The sequence below is a fragment of the Leucopleurus acutus genome (assembly GCF_964270905.1).
Source record: "Leucopleurus acutus genome assembly, chromosome: X".
Taxonomy (NCBI): Eukaryota; Metazoa; Chordata; class Mammalia; order Artiodactyla; family Delphinidae; genus Leucopleurus; species Leucopleurus acutus.
The window spans coordinates 12256830-12276343 of NC_139148.1; the positions used below are offsets into that span (position 1 = coordinate 12256830).

Genomic DNA, 19514 nt, shown 5'->3' on the forward strand with positions numbered 1-19514 from the left:
GACTAGGTTATACTTGATCCAAGGAAGCCAAAAGTTATTAACACAACCTTGAGGCATACATAAGGAAGGATGACCTAACCAAGTCCTTTGAGGAGGGTTCAAAGAGTATTTTCAAATGGTTTAAATGTATTTAAGGCTTTTGAAAAGAAACAAAATGAAAACCTAAGACATTCTAAACAAGTCTCAGTTGCCATTGTAATTTTCACAGAGGAGCATTTAAGTGATTTTTAGAAAACACAATGGGAAATTACTGCTCATAGCATTAATGTAAAATAACATACAAACACATACACACACAATCTCAGTTTTGAAATTCAAGGAATTCCTGCTCTTCAGTATGAGAATAACTTCAGTATGAGTATTTTCATAACACTATTAATTTCAATATTATTAAAAACATTTCCTCTTATTTGATTTTTCCAACAGTAAGCAGCAGCATCCTTGATTACGGAAGGAAAAAAAAGAGGCCCAAGAGTACAAGGGCCTGCCAAGTGGTTGTACTGTGACAAGAAATCTGATCTTCATACCTTAACTCCAGGCCTTTTCCACTCTACCACACTGACTCCCTTGTCATACACATACACTTTTTGCCACGTCCATTCTACCTGATTTCTACATTCACTAAGTTATTTTATTTATTTTTAAAAATAAATTTATTTCTTTATTAATTTATTTTGGCTGTGTTGGGTCTTCGTTGCTATGCGTGGGCTTTCTTTAGTTGGGGTGAAAGGGGAGGGGGCTACTCTTCGTTGCGGTGCGCAGGCTTCTCATTGCAGTGGTTTCTCTTATTGCGGAGCACGGGCTCTAGGCGCACGGGCTTCAGTAGTTGCAGCACGCAGGCTCAGTAGTTGTGGCTCGCGGGCTCTAGAGCGCAGGCTCTGTAGTTGTGGCACACGGGCTTAGTTGCTCCGTGGCATATGGGATCTTCCCAGACCAGGGCTCGAACCCGTGTCTCCTCCATTGGCAGGCGGATTCTTAACCACTGTGCCACCAGGTAAGTCCTTCACTAAGTTATTTTAAATGGTGGTTTGGGGCTTCCCTGGTGGCGCAGTGGTTGAGAGTCCGCCTGCCGATGCAGGGGACACGCTGCTGAGCGTGCGCGTCCGGAGCCTGTGCTCTGCAACGGGAGAGGCCACAACAGTGAGAGGCCCGCGTACCGGAAAAAAAAAAAAGGGTCCCCTGCAGTCTTAGAGAGAAGGCATTCACACACGTTCATTTATTATCATGAAGGACATAACAGGCACCACCTCCAACCTTACTAACAAAGCGCTTCCTATCTTTCCCAGCACTATCCTATGTTTTGTTTATTGCTTTAAAAGGCAATGGGATATTCCAACCTTCCATCCTCCCTAACCCATGCTCCTCAAATAGTCTTAAATTTGGGAAAAGTGATACAATTGACACATAAGATTCTCTGAATTAAGAAAACTAAAGATTAAAGGGGCTGACATTAAAAATGGTAGATAAAAACCAGACATAACTAGCTGCTATGAACAGAGTGCTAAATAATTCCATTAGAAAGAATTTACTAATAGGCAACGTCAGGTAAATTTAATTTGTTTTTTAAATTTCAAGATTTCTTCAATGCTACTGTTAAGCAATCTAATGCTTACACCATCCTTGCTCCTTATCCACAGTACCGCTTTTTACTTATAAGTAAACAGCATTTAAACACTAGTCAAAGGTCCTAGATTATACGAGTCATTCGGAAATATTACTTTAATATCAAATTAAATGAATTCTTCACTGTAGGTGAGCATCCAGTTATCAGGATGATAAGAAGGCACCTCTTTCCAGAAGGCTTAAGGAAGAAAGAAACAGAAGCATAATAACAGGTAACATTTACTGAGTCCTCACTCCGAGTAAGGCACTAAATGTTACCTAAGGCCTTGGCATAATTTACCATTTTAATCCTCAAAAAAACCCTTCCAGAGAGATACCGTTATTATTTGCATTTACAGGAGACTCAGGCTTAATTGAGTAATCTTCCCAGAACAGTGATTTGACTCCAGAGCCTGAGTTGTATATTAAAAACTATGGCCCAGAACTGTGCTAAATAAAGTAATCCTGCAACTGGCAAAAATTAAAACATATTCAAAGCAATATTTTACATGCTTTGAAGAGAGAAATAAAAATTGTTATCTTGATTTAGTAAAAGATTACCAGGAGAACCTGAGGTATACTCCCTATTTGCAGAAGCAAGTGGTTTTAAAAAATTCAATAATGAGCTCATTTTGTTCTCTTAGTATATATTTGTAAGTCTAAATTTGAAGTAAAATTAATAATAGACTAGTAAGAAGAAAGGTATGTTTGGTTATTTTTAGCAGAGTAGATTACGGCTTACTCTAATTACTGGCACTCAGAGAACATCTGAAGGTGCCTATTCTTATATTCACAACACATGACTTCTCCCCAGTCAGCTAAATATCAGCTGACTGTGGGTGACTGTAACCAAACCGTTCTCAATATTCTACTGCTATGTCATTAAAAATTCTTTTGTTAGTAAAGAAAATCAATACAGTACTCTTCAACAAATTCTGAAGCTCGTAATTGGTAGGTGTGTATTTTTTAATTAATATTAAGACTTTAATCCATAACATGCTGCACAAAATAGGAATAAAAAACGCATACAGCGTCTTCTGTGTTCACGGGATCTTCAAGAGCGTTTATTTTAGAGATGAGGAAACAAAGGCAAAATGACTTGTTCAAAGTCACAAAACTAGCTAATGGCCAAAGGAAAAGAACTCAAGTCACCAGACTTTCAGTCTAATTTTTCAGCTATATTAACCTTACTCCCCTCTCACCTCTCCCTCCCCAAGAGGGGCAACTGTAAAGAAAGGCTCAGGGATGAAGAATGTGGATGAGGCAACTTGAGGAAGGCAGACATAAAGATCACTTGGTGGTATGAACAGCGAAAGTGCTAGTTCAGAATTTCTCAGCAGCTAAGTGGTAATTCCTTTGCTTAAAAGGTCTCCTCTTCCAGCTGGTCTAGGGAAAAAAAAATCACCTGGGGCTTCCCTGGTGGCGCAGTGGTTGGGAGTCTGCCTGCTAATGCAGGGGACGGGGGTTCGAGCCCTGGTCTGGGAGGATCCCACATGCCGCGGAGCAGCTGGGCCCGTGGGCCACAACTACTAAGCCTGCACATCTGCTGCCTGTGCTCCGCAACGAGAGGCCGCGATAGTGAGAGGCCCGCGCACCGCGATGAAGAGTGGCCCCCGCTCGCCACAACTAGAGAAAGCCCTCGCACAGAAACGAGGACCCAACACAGCAAAAATAAATAAAGTAAAAATTAATAAACTCCTACCCCCAACATCTTCTTAAAAAAAATCACCTGTTCATAGCTACAAAAAAATATGTCCTTAAGTACTCTAGATGAGTTTTCAGTATGAAATGGGGAAATGCAGAGGAAAACTGATTATAAATTCTAACTTTTATATGTGAATTTCATCTCAGTAAAGCTGGGGGTTTTTTTAGTGCACCTTTATTTATAGGCGCTTGATGTAAATATCAGAGTCAGGTGAGATTACCCTTTACAGCCTTTAACGGAAAAAGCGGTGGCCCAACATGGATGGGCTGAATGCTGTGCACGGAGCACCAAGTAGTGCCTTCTTTTCTTTTGACAGGCCATCTCCCTTCAGCTACAGGAATCTTGATTCCTGGGACTGATTCCCTTGCTTGTATTTTCCTCCTCCACACGGGGGACTCCTTCCCCTATCTAGAAATAAGCTTAAGTCTCTTATGCCATTTTTTAACCCTGTCCCCCAATCCTGTCTACAGGTGGTTATCACCTCTTCTGTCCTTCATAGCAAAGCTCCCCCAAATACTCTACACCTGCTGTTTTATTGTCTCCACCTCTTCACACTTTGCCCCATTTCTTCGAGAGTTCTGTCTCTACTATTCCACTGAAAATGTTCTGATGAAGGGCATTTTGTGAAATGCTCACTGTAAAATCTAATATTCTTCACTTTAGTTGACCTTTATGCGACCTTTGGCACTGGTGGCTTTATTTTTGAAACTCTCTCCCCTTCCCCAATGTGACTGACCTTATACTTATCCTTTGCCTGCTGTTTGAATGCTGGTGATCTAACGCTTTATGCCTAATTTTCCCCCAGACTTCCATGCCTATGCCCACCCTGAGAAAACTAGGCATCTCCAAATGGAAGTCACACAGGCCCCTCAAAGCCAACCTTCTACTTCACCATTTACCCCATCAACTGAATCAGAAATGTGGAATAACACCACTCCTCCTCTTCTTTCACTGCCCTCCCTGCTTCTAGCGGTGACCAAGTCTTACCAAACTTACCTCGGAACAGCTCTTCCACCTGCTGAGCCCACAGCAGAGGTCTTCCTTCAGGACTGCCGGATGAGGCAGTCTCCTAACAGATCCCTCAGGTGCCAGTCTCAGCCCTCCCCCCACCCATTCTCCAACTACAGGATCTTTAAAGAAATGCAAATTTTCTATTCATCCCAGTTTAAAACCTTTGCCTCCAGGCTTAAGATTTGAGTTCTGGCCACTATGGCAGTCACTAGCAACTGACCTTGGACAAGTCACTTCTCCCAAATTCTCATTTTTTATAAAGCTGAAGTTTGATCAACAGTAGTGGTTTTCAAACTCAGGAACCATCTACAGAGAGGGTGGAAGCCAAATGAGTTGAGACACAGTCCTGATTTCACACGAGCACCTCCACTTCCACTTGTTTCATTTAAAGTTCTATCCTTGGGGCAAAAAGCTTTTTTTAAAAAAAAAAAATCACTTGACTAGATTACTCTAAAACATCTCCCAGCTCTAAAATGCTATGATTTTTCTCAACAAATACTAAACCAAACACTGGATACAAAATCACCCAAAGATGACTAATATTCATTCTATTCTAAAGAGAAGTCTATGGTATTTTTAAAGTTCTAGATGTCCTATAACCTTCATGACTTTCTCTACCATCTCCCCTACAAACCCCACTCATATTGTAGTGGAATAAAGGAAAACTGAGAGAAAACCCAGGCTTCTCTTTGACCCTCCTCGAAGCCCATACAGTCAGTTCCCTGCACATCCCCCTCAGGAAAGAATTTTTATATGCATGAATGTTCTTATCTTAAATTCAGTAAATTATTTGTAAGGGAACAGAAATGGGGAAGAAACAAAGTAATTATATTTCTTTTAACCTTATGAGAACAATCTTGAGAAGTTTATTTTAAGGTATAAAAAGTTTCAGATATTAATAAAGATGTATAGCATTTTTTAAAAAGCTTAGTGTTCAAGGCCAACCTATGAGTCATTTTGCAACATCAAAATTTTAAAAGTCTGTTCTTGGCAAAATTATCTATCTACCAGATATAATCACACCTCCACCACAGCAACAAGTGTACTTCAAATTAATAAGCCCTAAAGAACAAATCCTGTATATATCCAGTTTTTACATCTGTGACTAAAATGGTCTATGTATCCAAGGTGTTTATAAGTGAGTAAGAGATCCTAAAAGTCAGATTAAAAGGCATGTCAAATATCAGTCATTACTTTACAGATTTGTGGGGAGAAGGTGGTGGTGGAGGGTAAATGCTTATCTAAATTCAGAGAATTACTCACACAATTTAAAATACTGATCTTATTTTCCCCTGCAAAGAAATGAATTCTTTCAAATTTCCTAAAAAGATGATTAAGCATGAAGTATCATTTATGCCTTCAGTCACATAATTTCGTGTAAAAAGATTTCCATAATTTTAACATTTTAGCCTGGGTAATAAATCAAAACAGCAGTTATCTTAAAAATACAAAGCTTTACCTTAAGACTATTTCATCTATATCTTTATTAATCATTATTTATAAATGTCATCCCTCAAAAGTCTGCAGTTTCCATATTATAAATGATCTAACATTTGATTCTATTTCACCTTCCTGATAAATCAAAATATACCTTTTGTAAACAATCTTCAGATCTCGCCACTCAAGAAAGCTGCACATTTTAGGTTTCCGTGCTAAAACGGTTTGAACAAGTTCTCTTGTGATCTTTTTCTTCTCTTTGTCTGATAATGGGACGTACCATTTCTGCAGTCGAAGCTTTCCCTGACGACTAAAAAGCAACATAAACTGCATCTGTTAAGATAAACAGAACCAAGATTACAGACAATACTTTGATTCAATAAAGTTAAGGTTAAGATGACATGCTGCACAGAGAAGCTTTGGGGGACAGGGCGTTTAGCTAACAAATGATGAGTAGCCATCAATATTTCTATGCCAGTTAAAATAGCAGGAAATTCTTATAGAAAGATCTTCCCACCAGATGCAAATCCTCCCACCCCACCTGGTTCCACGTAAGTTTGGGGGGGCGGGACGGGAGGACAAAAACAGGCGAAGTGAAAATTCTGATGAAAAAGATAATTCTTGCAATTTAAGAAACTATTGTGTACCTGTGCTATAGGAATGCATGTATATGCATCAAAAGAGAATTGTTGACATCAACTGGTTTAGATGCATTTGAAAGAAACAGATCTACTATTTTTCACCCTAAACAGAACAAGCCGTCCTGGTTCCAGACCGAATTACTTGTAGACAGACTGCTATAACTTAGAATGCTCTCTTCAGTTTATGCTTACATATTTTAAGCAAAACAAAAAATCTAAAATATAAACCAAAAAAATCCCATAAATGCATTTTTCTTAATAAAAGCCTGATTTAAGTATCTTATCTCATTTTAAAAATCCCACCATAAATATACACACAATAAAGTGAGTTAATATAATTTTACCTAAGACAATAAAACCTTTAAAAAGCCAAAATAAGAGCTACACACATTACATGAAATACTTCATTTAAAACGATAAAAAACACAGCATCTACAGATGGAGTGGATGCTGAATTCTAGTGTATTTTACACAAACTATTTTGTATATATTTATTTGGAATCTGCAAATGATGATTAGTCTACATGTTTAGTTTTTAAGGAAACCTTCTTGTATAATTCAACTGGTCTTCTCAACTGCAAACAGATAAGCACTGTTTCTACAAAGGTAATTTAAAGGTAGAATTCAGATATATATATATTTTTTCTTTTAACTATTGTATGTTCCAGTACTAGTTACTGCAAGTAAGATTCAGCCTGACTCTTAATATTCACCACACCATGAACATGGGGTGGGGGAATTTATACAATCAATTTGAATAAAATGGGCCCTAAATTTCGCTAAGAAATCATTGCCGCTTTTTGTAATAATCCAAACGGGCATCAAGATATTTAGAAATTTACGATGCAACAATTTAACTTTATTAAAGTTAAAATTGGCTGAAAACACCTCACTTAAAAAGGATGCCTGGCACGAAGTAAACGAACAATATTTGTTTATTGATGTCGAAGTGTCTCACATAGAAGTCCTGTTAAGATAGCGGCATTAGAAAGGGACAGCAAGTAAAGCATCAACTGGACGTTTCATGCAAACCCGTTAGCAGAACTTGGAAAAGAACAGACCCGTATTCCAGGATCTCGATGACCAGGAGGGCTGGGGGTTTGCTTTCGGAACTCAAGGACTCAAGGGAGTCTATAGCAGGCTCCCCCATCTCCCCCACCACCACTTTTTATGACGAATAGATAATTCACTCTCTTGAAAATAAATTATATGTTAACATGGGACGGTGCCCGGTCGCAAGGCACAAGTATTCCTTTCCTCTAGTTAAAAACCAACGCTCTGATTCTGCCACAAATCACAGAGCACCTCAATTCCTGGAGATTGGTATTAAAAACAATGGGCTCGGCCGCGGAACGGGCTCGGGGCCAGCGTTCCTCGGTCCGGCCGTCTCCGATGCCTGCCCGCCGCCCCACGGGGGGCCGCACTCCATCACTGACCGATCGAGCCCGGGCGAGGTGACAGGCAAGGAGCGGGGCAGACAATGGCAACCGCCGCCGCGCAGGGGGCGCCAAGGGTCCTTGGTCGCCGCCGCCCCCGGCCGCCGACCCCGCCCGCAAATGCCCCGCAAAACTTGAGGCGATTTCCGAACCACAGGTGCCGCGGGGCCGCCGCAGCGTCCGAGACTGGCCCCCGCATCCTGGGGCGCGGCGCCGAGTGGAGAGGGGCGCGGACGCGAAGAGAAGTGAGTTTCGAGGCGCGGTGCCCCAGTGGCGGGCCGGGCGGGCGGACGCAGGGTGGGGTCGTCGGGGCGCTCGTGGGGCAGCGGGGGGCTCGCCCGACCCTCCCTCCCCGCTCCCCGTCCCCAGCGCCCCCGATCGCCTCCCGGGACTTACGGCGGCCGCGGGCCGCAGGCGCGGCGGGGCTCGGCCGGCAGCGGCGGCGGCTGAGGGGAAGCCCCTGTCGCTGAGCTGAGGAAGAGAAGCCGTGTTGCTGTGGGGAGAGGACCCGGTTCGCGGAGTGAAGGCTTAGGCGGCTAGGGGAGGGCGAGCCGACAGACCCCGCCCCGGGGGCCGGACGAGGGAGGAGCCAGGGCTGCGGCGAGCAGAGGGGCGGGCTGGGCGGTGCGCGGGACGCAGCTCGGCTGTTGCCAACGGCACCGGAGACAGCTCAGGTGACCGCCCAGTCCGAGGAAGCCGATTGGCCGCGTCTTTACCAAGAGGGGTGGTCCGAACCGGAAGCCAGGCCACGTGACCCGGAAGCGGCCGCTGCCGGGGCCGGCGCGCCTGCGCACTCCTGAGTGTGCCACCGGGACGCGCGCGCAGCTGTCTCGGCTGTTTTGTGGTGCGAAGGTAGTGTTTCGCGGTGCCCTTTGTTGACCCTGCTATGCGGGGCAGGGAAGATCTGGACTGCCAAGAACCACATTCGAGCTCGGATAACTTTCCGTGCCCCAAGAGGGTGGGACGGGGCGGTGTAATGCCTGGTGATGTTGGTGAGGGGAGAGAGGGGGTGCTGCAACTCTGAGGAAAACAAGTCAGCTCTTTCTTGGAGCTCGTGCACGCGTTTAGAGTGCTCTTTACAATTACTTTGCCTCAAAACCGTCCGGAATCCGACCCCTGCTTCCCATCGCACTGCTACAGCCCTAGACACCTTTTCGCCCCAAGCTGTGCAAGTGTCTCTTCCCGGGGCTTGCCTCGTCCGTCCTCAGTGCTGCGGACCTGAGGAGTTACTGTCCGTTCTCAGCTGAAAAGCCTAGACAGCACCTCATTTCAAGATCCCGCTTCTTTCACACGGAGTCTCCCCTCTCCTCCCCCACATCCACCTGGGTTCCAGTTAGTCTTGTCGACGACTTGCTCTGCCTGGCATGCCCTTGCTCTCAAATGTCACAGCTCCTATGAAGCCTTACCCTCAAACCCTGTAAGAAGGAATCCCTCTTTCATCCATATGCCCATTAGCACATCTTGAATTTTCTTCATTTTGCATCCCAACCTAGTTCACTGCCTAGTATATAACACCACTAGTAAATGTGAGCTGACTGATAAGGATTATAAAATTGTAGATTTGTTTAGAACCATAGTGCTGAGCATTGTGTCTGGCACATAATGGATGTACATATTTTTTTGAATGAAAGAATGGATGAATCATCCAGTCCGACTCATCTTTTACAGATGAGGAAAGGGGAGCCCCACGGGATTAAGTGACCTTGCTTGAACAGCCACGGGTTTCTCATGTCGACTGCTATTCATTACCCCAGTCACCTCGGTTCTTACAAAGAAAGCTAGAAAATTGCTTTTGTTAAGCTATGCCCTTTTTGCAGAGGTTCCCAAACATAGTCGCCCGAATTTTTTAACGGCCCAAAGGGAAAAAGAGATGCTAAGTTTTACAGGAAGCTAAATTTAATCCATCTAAAGGAATCCTTTATTAGAGATTGTGTTCTTTTTGTGTGTGTTAAAATGTCTATAAAACTAAGATAGTATATAATAGGAATTTGGGGGCATTTTTTTAATGCCCTTCTTTGGCAAAATAAAAATATACAATACCTTCTTTTTTTTTTTTTTTCTGGAATACCTTCCCTTTTAAACGCTGCTATGCTGCTTGGAAAATTTCCTATCAACGTGTATGCTAAACGTATACTGTAGTATTAAAGAAGTGGTCGACAAAAAGCACAGAGCTGGCTTTCTGTAGGTCTTTAGGCCCCCTGCCCAAATTTCAGCAACGGGACCAATCCTGCCCCAGAGGCACATGTTAATGCCCCATTTCTCCCTTACTACACAAAACAGATGCCATTAGCCAGTCAAAGATATATCTAATACGATGTAATGAAAACTCGCCCTCTGAATCCAAATGCTGCTTTTCTCTTTTTCTGTACAAAACTCATGTCCTCAAGGTTCCTGAGATAACTACCTCCAAGTTTAAGCTCATTGGTTATGCTCCTGATGTTGGTCTGTGGTTCTGAAAACGAGGACGGGAGACTTGCTGATGACATATTGGCAGTCTCTGGTATTCCTAGCCAAGAAAAGGTGGAGGTTGGGGGGAGGGAGGGAAGGGAATTATGGGAAAAATAATTAGCAGCTGAAAGCAGCTATTACATAATCTTGGCTGCTTATTAATTTAGCAGAAGGAATGGCTTATTAAATTCTAATAGCAACAGCACAACTGCAAACAACCTAGCAATTAACAGTGCAGGGCCCATTATTTTGTTAATATGTTCTCTTCTTTTGGCAAGTGTATAAGAACAAAATTTATAGAAGCAGATGGTCTTTTTCAGTAGATTATAGATGGTTTATTTCCCAGTCTTAGTATTAAGAGCTTATTGTGCATTCACCGTGAAAGACAAAAGAAGCACTCTTATTGTCTTTGTTGGTAATTAACTGTTTGACTTTGATTCCCACAATTTCCAAATTGTGGGCTTTGTTATATAGCTGATTCTTCTCACCTGGTATCTTCTTCATCTGTCATGTTAATAGGGTCTCTTTTTTTAGTCCTTTGCTTTTGTTATCTGGGTGGTCCTGATTTCTTGGTTGTTATTGATTGATGGTGCAAAAATTATTTTTTATGAAAAACTAAAAATCAGATTTTATACTTTTTTTTTTGATACAGGAAACATTTATTACAGTACCGTTTCTCATGGAGCAAGAACACGTAGTTTCATGGTGCACGGCTGCCAGATGTTTCCCAGGTTTCAATGTCCCAGGTAGATAAAGGAAAATTCGGCAAGGTCAGAAGAGAGAAGAACAGATTTATCATGAAATAGGAATGGTAACTGTGTCCCAAGTGTACAGAAGGGGAAGAATTGAAGTCTTTCTGGTAACCTGCCTTTGCTTTTATTTATGTTTTTATAGAGATATAATTGACATATAACACTAGTTTCAGGTGTACAACATAATGGTTCGATATTTATATATATATTACAAAATGATCAGAGTAAGTCTATTTAACATCACTTGTTTCTTAAACAACAACAAAAAAAGTGCCTAGCTTTTATTTGTGCTAAATGCAAGAGGTGACGGTAAAGTAGAGATTCTACCTTTTAACAGTAAAATTTTGAGACTTTATATGTAGTCTTTTATAAGTTTTCAAAAATAATTTTAGTTTCCTGTTAAATGTGTGATGGCTATATGTTTTATCTCCTCTCCCTCTCAAAATGACATTAAATGAAAAAAAAGAAGAGGAATGTTTAAAGTATAGACCCACATGGACAATAAGGGAGGGGACAGTAGTGTGAGGATGTCAACGAGGATGTCAGGGTACACTCTTGGCTCATGATTAAACACTGACGATTTAAGAAAAAATTGTAGTATATTTATCTTGAGAATATGGAGGACAGACGTGAGGGGATGTTGAAATAATGCTAAATCCTCATGCGGTAACAGGAAGAAAATAGATACGATCCAACGTGAATCAAGAAATAGAATTATAAAAAAAAAAAAAAAAAAAAGAAATAGAATTATTAGCATATTCTTTCAATACCAAGTAGTAAATTCCAGATGCAATGAAGACTTTCTTTCCAGAGACAGAATCTTGAGGTAGGATGTAATAAAGGTTATTATTACATTTTATTTTACTGTAGGTTTTACTTAGATAATTTTTAAAAATATTGTAATGACGTAGATAAAAATTCTTCTGTTAGTGCTAACACTGTATTAAGGATTTGTACAGTGTTCCTTTAGCCAGTCTATATATTATATAAAATTTATTAAATAAAAATGTCTTGTAATGAAATTCAGTGCTGAATCATTGTAGAAGATCACAGTAAGTGTAAAAAAGATGCTCAGAGTTTGTGAATTTGCATCTTCTAAGATAAAGTTGTTCCAAGGAGAAAACTGGCCTAAAATAATGAGGATTTGTGAACCAAATCATTTCAAATAGATAGAGCTGTCACTGCTGAAGTCCTCAACAATGAGCTAAAGGGAAATGTGGAACATACGTTCTTTCTTGACGCCTGTTTCCATAGCTTTGAATAAAATGCAGGAGAATGACTCTTCTCCTTTTAATATTGGGTTAAAGCAGTGATTCTTAAGCTGGGCAATTTTATCCCCCACCAGGGAACACTTGGCAGTGTCTGGAGACATTTGGGTTGTCACAGTGGGGCAGGGGGGCGGGGGTGGGGGAAGAGTTGGTGATGGGGCTACAATGTACAGAATAGCTTCCATGACAGAGAATTATCCAGCCCAAAATGTCAATAGTGCCGAGATTGAGAAACCCTGAGTTAGTCACTGAAAAGGTTAACATGCAGCAATGGAGATATTTTATAGACATTTCAAGAAATGGAACAAGCACTTATCTTCATATGTTTGTTTTTCTCTCGGAGGGGTTGGAGTTGGAGGCATTCTTAATGTTTGATAGGTAAAATCCTTAACTGCTGAAAAGACTGGCCACATACATGAGGCAGTCAGTATTCATCAAAGTAACTAGAATAAACTATCCAAACGGGATTTTTTTTCAAAGTGATTCTGGAATATTAGTGGAAGTTATTTAAAACCGGGATCCATGAGATGACTATTCCATCCATTCATTCATTCACTTTTTTGGGGCTGTTTTGGGTCTTCGTTGCTGCGTGTGGGCTTTCTCTAGTTGGGGCGAGCGGGGGCGAGCGGGGGCTCCTCTTTGTTGCGGTGTGTGGGCTTCTCATTGCGGTGGCTTCTCTCATTGTGGAGCACGGGCTCTGGGCACATGGGCTTCAGTAGTTGTGGCCTCAGGGTCTAGAGCGCAGGCTCAGTAGTTGTGGTGCACGGGCTTAGTTGCTCTGCGGCATGTGGGATCTTCCTGGACCAGGACTCAAATCCGTGTCCCCTGCATTGGCAGGCGGATTCTTAACCACTGCGCCACCAGGGAAGTCCCAATTCATTCATTTATTAACATAAATGTTTATTATGTGTTTGCTCTCTGCTGGGCACTGTGGTAGGTAATGGTGATACAAAGATGAGTAAGATGTTGACTCTGTCCTAAAGCTCCAAAACTATTTCTCCTGACACAAAATTCCATGTCTTTTGGCAACAAACTCTGGATGATCAGGGGAGCAGTCACCAAACATATGAATACATTTTCTTTTAGGAAACCCCTAGAGATGCTTCATAGAACCTTAGATGTCTGTGACTGACCCCTTTGGAAACTATTTGCCCTAATGACCTCCCAGGGCTCTTAGCAGTCTTTTCATTCTGTCAGTTTTCCACAATACTCTTAATTCACAGCAGTATTACAGAGAGATTTGCTATGTTTTCAACAAAACAGTTTCAAATAATTATCTTTTGACCTGGTCCTTAAAATGAGATGTTTCAGCAGTAATCTAACTCAACTAGACTAGTGGTTCTAGGATATTCTTTAGGGGACTTGTGAAAACACAAGATGGCTGGGCCCCACCACCAGAGTTTCTGATTTAGCACGTCTGACATGAGGCCTGATAATTGCATTTCTTTTTTCTTCTTTTTTTTAATTGAGATATAGTTGTTTTACAATGTTGTGTTAGTTTCTGGTATACAACAAAGTGATTCAGAATATATACATTCTTTTTCAGATTCTTTTTCATTGTAGGTATTGTTTATCTGTTTTATACATAGTAGTGCCTATCTGTTAATCCCGAGTTCCTAATTTATCCCTTCCCCCACTTTTCCCCTTTGGTAACCATAAATTTGTTTTCTATACCTGTGAGCCTGTTTCTGTTTTGTAAATAAGTTCATTTGTATCATTTTTCTAGATTCCACATATATATGATATATGATATTTGTGTTTCTCTGTCAGACTTACTTCACTTAGCATGATAATCTCTAGGTCCATCCATGTTGCTGCAAATGGCATTATTTCATTCTTTCTTATGGCTGAGTAATATTCTAGTGTGTGTGTGTGTGTGTGTGTGTGTATGTATGTGTATGTGTATGTGTATTTATATACATATACACCACATCTTCTTTATCCATTTGTCTATCAACGGACACAGGTTATTTCCGTGTCTTGGCTATTGTTAATAGTGCTGCTATGAACATAAGGGTGCATGTATCTTTTCAAATTAGAGTTTTTGTCTTTTCTGGATATATGCCCAGGAGTGGGATTGCTGATCATATGGTAGCTCTACTTTTAGTTTTTTAAGGAACCTCCATACTGTTCTCCATAGTGGCTGCACCAACTTACATTCCCACTAACAGTGTAAGAGGGTTCCCTTTTCTGCACACCTTCTCCAGCATTTGTCATTTGTAGACTTTTTAATGATGGCCATTCTGACCAGTGTGAGGTGGTAGCTCATTGTAGTTTTGATTTGCATTTCTCTAATAATTAGCGATGTTGAGCATCTTTTCATGTGCCTGTTGTCCATCTGTATGGCTTCTTTGGAGAAATGTTTATTTACGTCTTCTGCCCATTTTTTTATTGGGTTGTTTGTTTTTTTTGATATTGAGCTATATGAGCTGTTTGTATATTTTGGAAATTAATCTCTTGTTTGTCACATCTTTTGCAAATATTTTCTCCATTTCCATAGGTTTTCTTTTCATTTTGTTGATGGTTTCCTTTACTGTGCAAAAGCTTCTAAGTTTAATTAGGCCCCATTTGTTTATTTTTGCTCTTATTTCTTTTCCATCGGGAGACTGACCTAAAAAAACATTGCTATGGTTTATGTCAGAGAATGTTTTGCCTATGTTTTCTTCTAGGAGTTTTGTGGTGAGAGTTGTATTTCTAAGAAGTTCCCAGGTGGTGCTGATGTTGCTGGTCTTGAGACCACACTTTGAGAACCACTGCTCTATACCAAAAAAAGCTATGACATATAACAGGAAAGTTCTCAAAGCCAGTAATTGTGATATATAACTTTCCCAGACAAATGATCTAGAGGAAACTTGAGATATGAATTTTTTTATTGCTGACCTCGTTAAGTCTGATACCATTGGGAGAGTAATAGTCTCAGTTATATGAACCTGAAGTTCAGTCTATATGCACAACCCATAGTGGCTTCTGATCATGGTGTGCCCTGTACAAACTAATGTACTGTAGTAGTCTAAGTTAGAGATTAGACTACTTAGAGAAACTTGAAGTTTACACCATAAAAGTCAGATGCTTACGTGATGAATATCACTACTCTAAAATTTTTTCCAACTACTTATGCCAAGTAGGAATCACCTCTGAATACTTTGTTAGCGATTATAGACATGAGGTGGAAAGGAGAGAGTTGAGAGGGACCAGGTAGACAGAATCCATATCCCTGGATAAAGCAGAAACCACTACGTAGTAATCAAAATCTGCCCTTTCTCTTCCATGACATGCGGCTAGACCCTGTTCCTCAGCAACCCGTGCGGTTAGGCGTGCCCATGGAGCTGAGATCAGGCTATGAAGTGTGGATGGAAGTGCTGTCAGTCTGGGCCCAGAAAACCCTCCACAGGAAAGCCTCTTCCCTCCCTCCCTCCTCAACACTGCTTTTGCTCTCTGGATGTTGACACTTCGAGATGTCCTTGGAAGTAGGGTTTTGAGGATGGCTGAGTCTGTCAGCCTGGGTTCCTGAATGACTGTGTGGAGCAGACGCACATACCACTACCACCATCATCATTCCTACCACCAATTTTACTTTAAGTGACTGAGAAATAACTTTGTATTAAGCCAGTCATTTTTCCGGGTTCATCTGTTAAAACTGCTAGTATTACTAGCCATCCTTGCAAGCTGTTACACACTTCCTTACGAAGAGAAGGAGCCATAGTGATGGGTAGAGCAGTGCATTTTCAAGTGGCTAGCTCTTTGTCTCGATTCTAAACCTGCTTTTTGTGCTCCTCCATGTGTCTCCTTTCTGTTGAAATTTAAAGAGAATCCTCATACGGTCTGAGTCCAGAATTTAAAACTACTCATCTATCAAAGGGGCAGGAAAGACTGATTTGAGATTTTTCATTAGCTTTACATTCCTGTGGCAAAACATAGCATTTGTACCAGGCAGTAGATAATGCAAAATTTTAAAAATCATGTGGATGAAAGAGCCAAGGAAATGGGGGTTACGGGGGGAGCATAGTCTGACTAACTATCCCTAACTGTCAAAAGTGCATGATGTTGTCAGTTTCTTAGAACCAAGAAACCAAAGATGACAGTTGATTTATGATCAGATTATATCCTTGTCTTCTAAATAATATAGGACAAAGTTAAAACATTTATCCTAAAGCACTATTTAGAATACACAGACATTTTAATTGAATGATTTGAAAAACTTTTAGAAATAATGCACACATTTTAAATATAACAAATACATAAAATAATAGATGTTTAAAAGTGATTTCACTCAAAAACTTCATTTTACAAATAAGGAAATTAAGCCCCAGAGAAGTAAACAAATTGCTCAATATCATTCTACTTCATTAGTGGTAGATGAGGAACTAAGAGCCCTGTGTTCTGTCTCCAGCCAGTGTTTTCCCACCATAGTCCACTGTCTGTTGCCCATAAACTACTAGCCCATTATCTTTAGACAAAAACAAACAAATAAACTGAAAAACCACACACCCACAGCCCCTCAAAACATAAATTCTTCATTTCTTTCTCTTATCTCTCAGCCTGGTACTAAAGTATTTGTGTCTCCACTAGTGGACTGAAACCCTTGTGATCTCCAGGATTGGGATAGTATTTTACTAATCTTTCTATCACAGAATCTAATCCAATACTTGGCATAGAGTAGACGCTCAGAAAATGTTACTTTGAAATGTTAATTACTTTGACGCCAAAAGAAAAATTAATAAGCCCCTGTCTCATTGCTTCTTGAGTGTTAGCAGTTTTTCTGCTCCCCTCCCCCTACCATAGCATACGAAGTAATCTCCTCCTTTCCATCCCCACTAATGTTGCCCTAGGTCAGACCAACAAACTGGACTTTCTGTCTCAGCCCCTCCCCTCCATCTGATCCCGTTACTACAATTCCTTCTGCATGTGGCCACCTGAGTGTTTTTTCTGAAACATAAATCCAATAGAGATTAGACCCTCTGCTTAGAATGTTTCAGTTTCTTTATTACTTCAATTTGTATGCCTATGTCTGGGCCAGGTACTCATTGGGTACTGGGGATAAAATAGAGAACAACTTAGACATGGAACCTTCTGCCAGGTGCATATGGTATTAGGGCAGGAGGGCACAGTTTACAACTGGCAATCCCAATACAGTAACGTAAGTGTTTCAAAAGGGGGAAGGCCAGGGTGCTAAGGGACCATATAGGAGAGGGCCTAATCCAGAGTTTCGGTGATCGTGATAGGTGGTAGAGTCTGAGAAGGGTTCCTGGAGGACACAGACTTTAGGCCAAAATTGAAAAACAAAACAAAACAAGTGAGTTGGGCAAGAGTGTTCCGCACAGGGAGAGTAGCATGTACAAAGATAAAGAGATGAGTGTGTGACTCTCTTAAGGACCTGAATAGAAGGTCAGTGTGGTCAGAGAGTACCTGGGTAAAGATAAGTCTGCAGAGAAGAAGAGGACCAGGTTATACAGGACCTTTTAACAAGATTAAAACATTTGGGCTTTATATAAAGATATTGGGAGACACTGAAGGATTTTAAGCAAAGGCAGTGCCATTATTGGATTTGAGTTTTAGAGTTTCAGAAAAATCACTCAGGGTGAAATGTGGTTAACTGCAGGATATACTGTAGTCCGAGTTTAGTTGAAGATAAAATAAACCATTCTAACTAATATGAACAAAAGCAGTCTAAATATGATTGGAGGAGCAAAATCTAGGCTGAGTTTCCAGGAAAACCTTCCAGAATAACACTGCAGAACTTGACTGCCAGGGAGCCACTGTGTCTGCCATGATCAGTGAGCTGGAATGCTAAGAAGCTGTCTTCATAACTGCTGGCTTCAAGCCTATACATCCTCTGCTGTGATCAAGAAATCAGGAATCTGCTGCCAGCAAAGTGGATGCCATGGGTGCTCCTTCTTTTCACTCATGTGGCTAGAGACTGGACATTGGACTCCCTCTACAACTGCCACTGAAAGCCAGATGCTTCCATAACCATGCTCAGCAGAAATAGGAGAGGTGAGGCCCCCTCTTCATGATCTATCACTTCCCCCTTCCAAATCTCGCATAGGTACACCTGATTGTTGGAATCTACATCACAACCAGAAGCCTGGCTATGGAATGTAGTTTTTTGTTTTCTGGGAGGAACACTGCAGCAGGTTGGAATGTATTTATATATTTTTACTAAATTTACTTATTTATTTATTTATTTTTGTCTGCATTGGGTCTTTGTTGCTGCATGTGGGCTTTCTCTCGTTGCAGCGAGCGGGAGCTACTCTTTGTCGCGGTGCGCGGGCTTCTCATTGCGGTGGCTTCTCTTGCTGCGGAGCATGGGCTCTAGGCGCGCGGGCTTCAGTAGTTGTGGCTTGCAGGCTCAGTAGTGGTGGCTCACAGGCTCTAGAGCGCAGGCTCAGTAGTTGTGGCGCACAGGCTTAGTTGCTCCGCTGCACGTGGGATCTTCCCAGACCAGGGCTCGAACCTGTGTCCCCCGCATTGGCAGGTGGGTTCTTAACCACTCTGCCACCGGGGTGTCCCGAGGTTTGTATTTAAAGAGGCGGAAAGAGAGAGAGCTGGAGAGGGGTGTGTGGCATCAAGTTGGAGGTGCTGCTGTTGCTTAAGGAGGGAGAGACAAGCTAGGAGTCAGTAGAGAGGAAGAGGTTGAAGATATGGGGGAAAGGAGTTAAATACTCAGTCCTACAAGGATACTGAGTAGTGAGGAGGTGATGTAAGCCAGACACACTAGAGGCTAAATAAGAAAAGGGGCATTTCTTTCATTTTGCTCAGACCAGTGAATGGTGGGGGAGGAAGAAAGGATGTAGGCAAGCACATAGTTTGGTGCTAGGGAAGCAGCTTCTTCCTCTCTGACATAGAGGCAGAGGGAAGATTATCTGCTGGGCGTGAAGAGGGAGGTGGAGATGGGTTGAGAAACATGAAGCAGGTTTCTCCTAGAAACCTTGGAGAACTGGAGAGAGGCTTCTGGCGCAATATGAACGGATCACTGAGGGCACTGAGTGTACAGTGGAGACTAGAAATGTGGCTGGGTCGTTCTGGAATTAGGTGCATTGGTGGAGGGTTGAGATTTGCCAGACGGCTGAGATAGAAGGATGAGACACCAAAGTAGTGGAATTCAAGCCAGACAAGGAGAGCTGTGGTGGTGAAAGCGGGGAGTTTCAGGGCAGGAGGGAGGTGGTGGATGCTGATATGATAGAGCAGAAGGAGGCAAAGTGATGAGGTCGAGG

At 41.7% G+C, this 19514-nt stretch overlaps 1 protein-coding gene across 2 annotated transcripts in view; it reads right to left on the minus strand.

Moving 5' to 3' along the window:
* AP1S2 (adaptor related protein complex 1 subunit sigma 2) overlaps positions 1-8316 on the minus strand; it is a 28798-nt gene extending 20482 nt beyond the window's left edge. For both annotated transcript variants that reach the window (XM_082865283.1, XM_082865284.1), the window contains exons 1-2: positions 8229-8316; positions 5910-6088 (exon numbers count right to left, since the gene is read on the minus strand). In XM_082865283.1, the coding sequence (XP_082721409.1) occupies positions 5910-6088 (179 nt within the window). In that variant the 5' untranslated portion in view covers positions 8229-8316. The remainder of the gene's footprint in view (positions 1-5909; positions 6089-8228) is intronic.
* Between the last annotated feature and the right edge of the window lie 11198 nt (positions 8317-19514).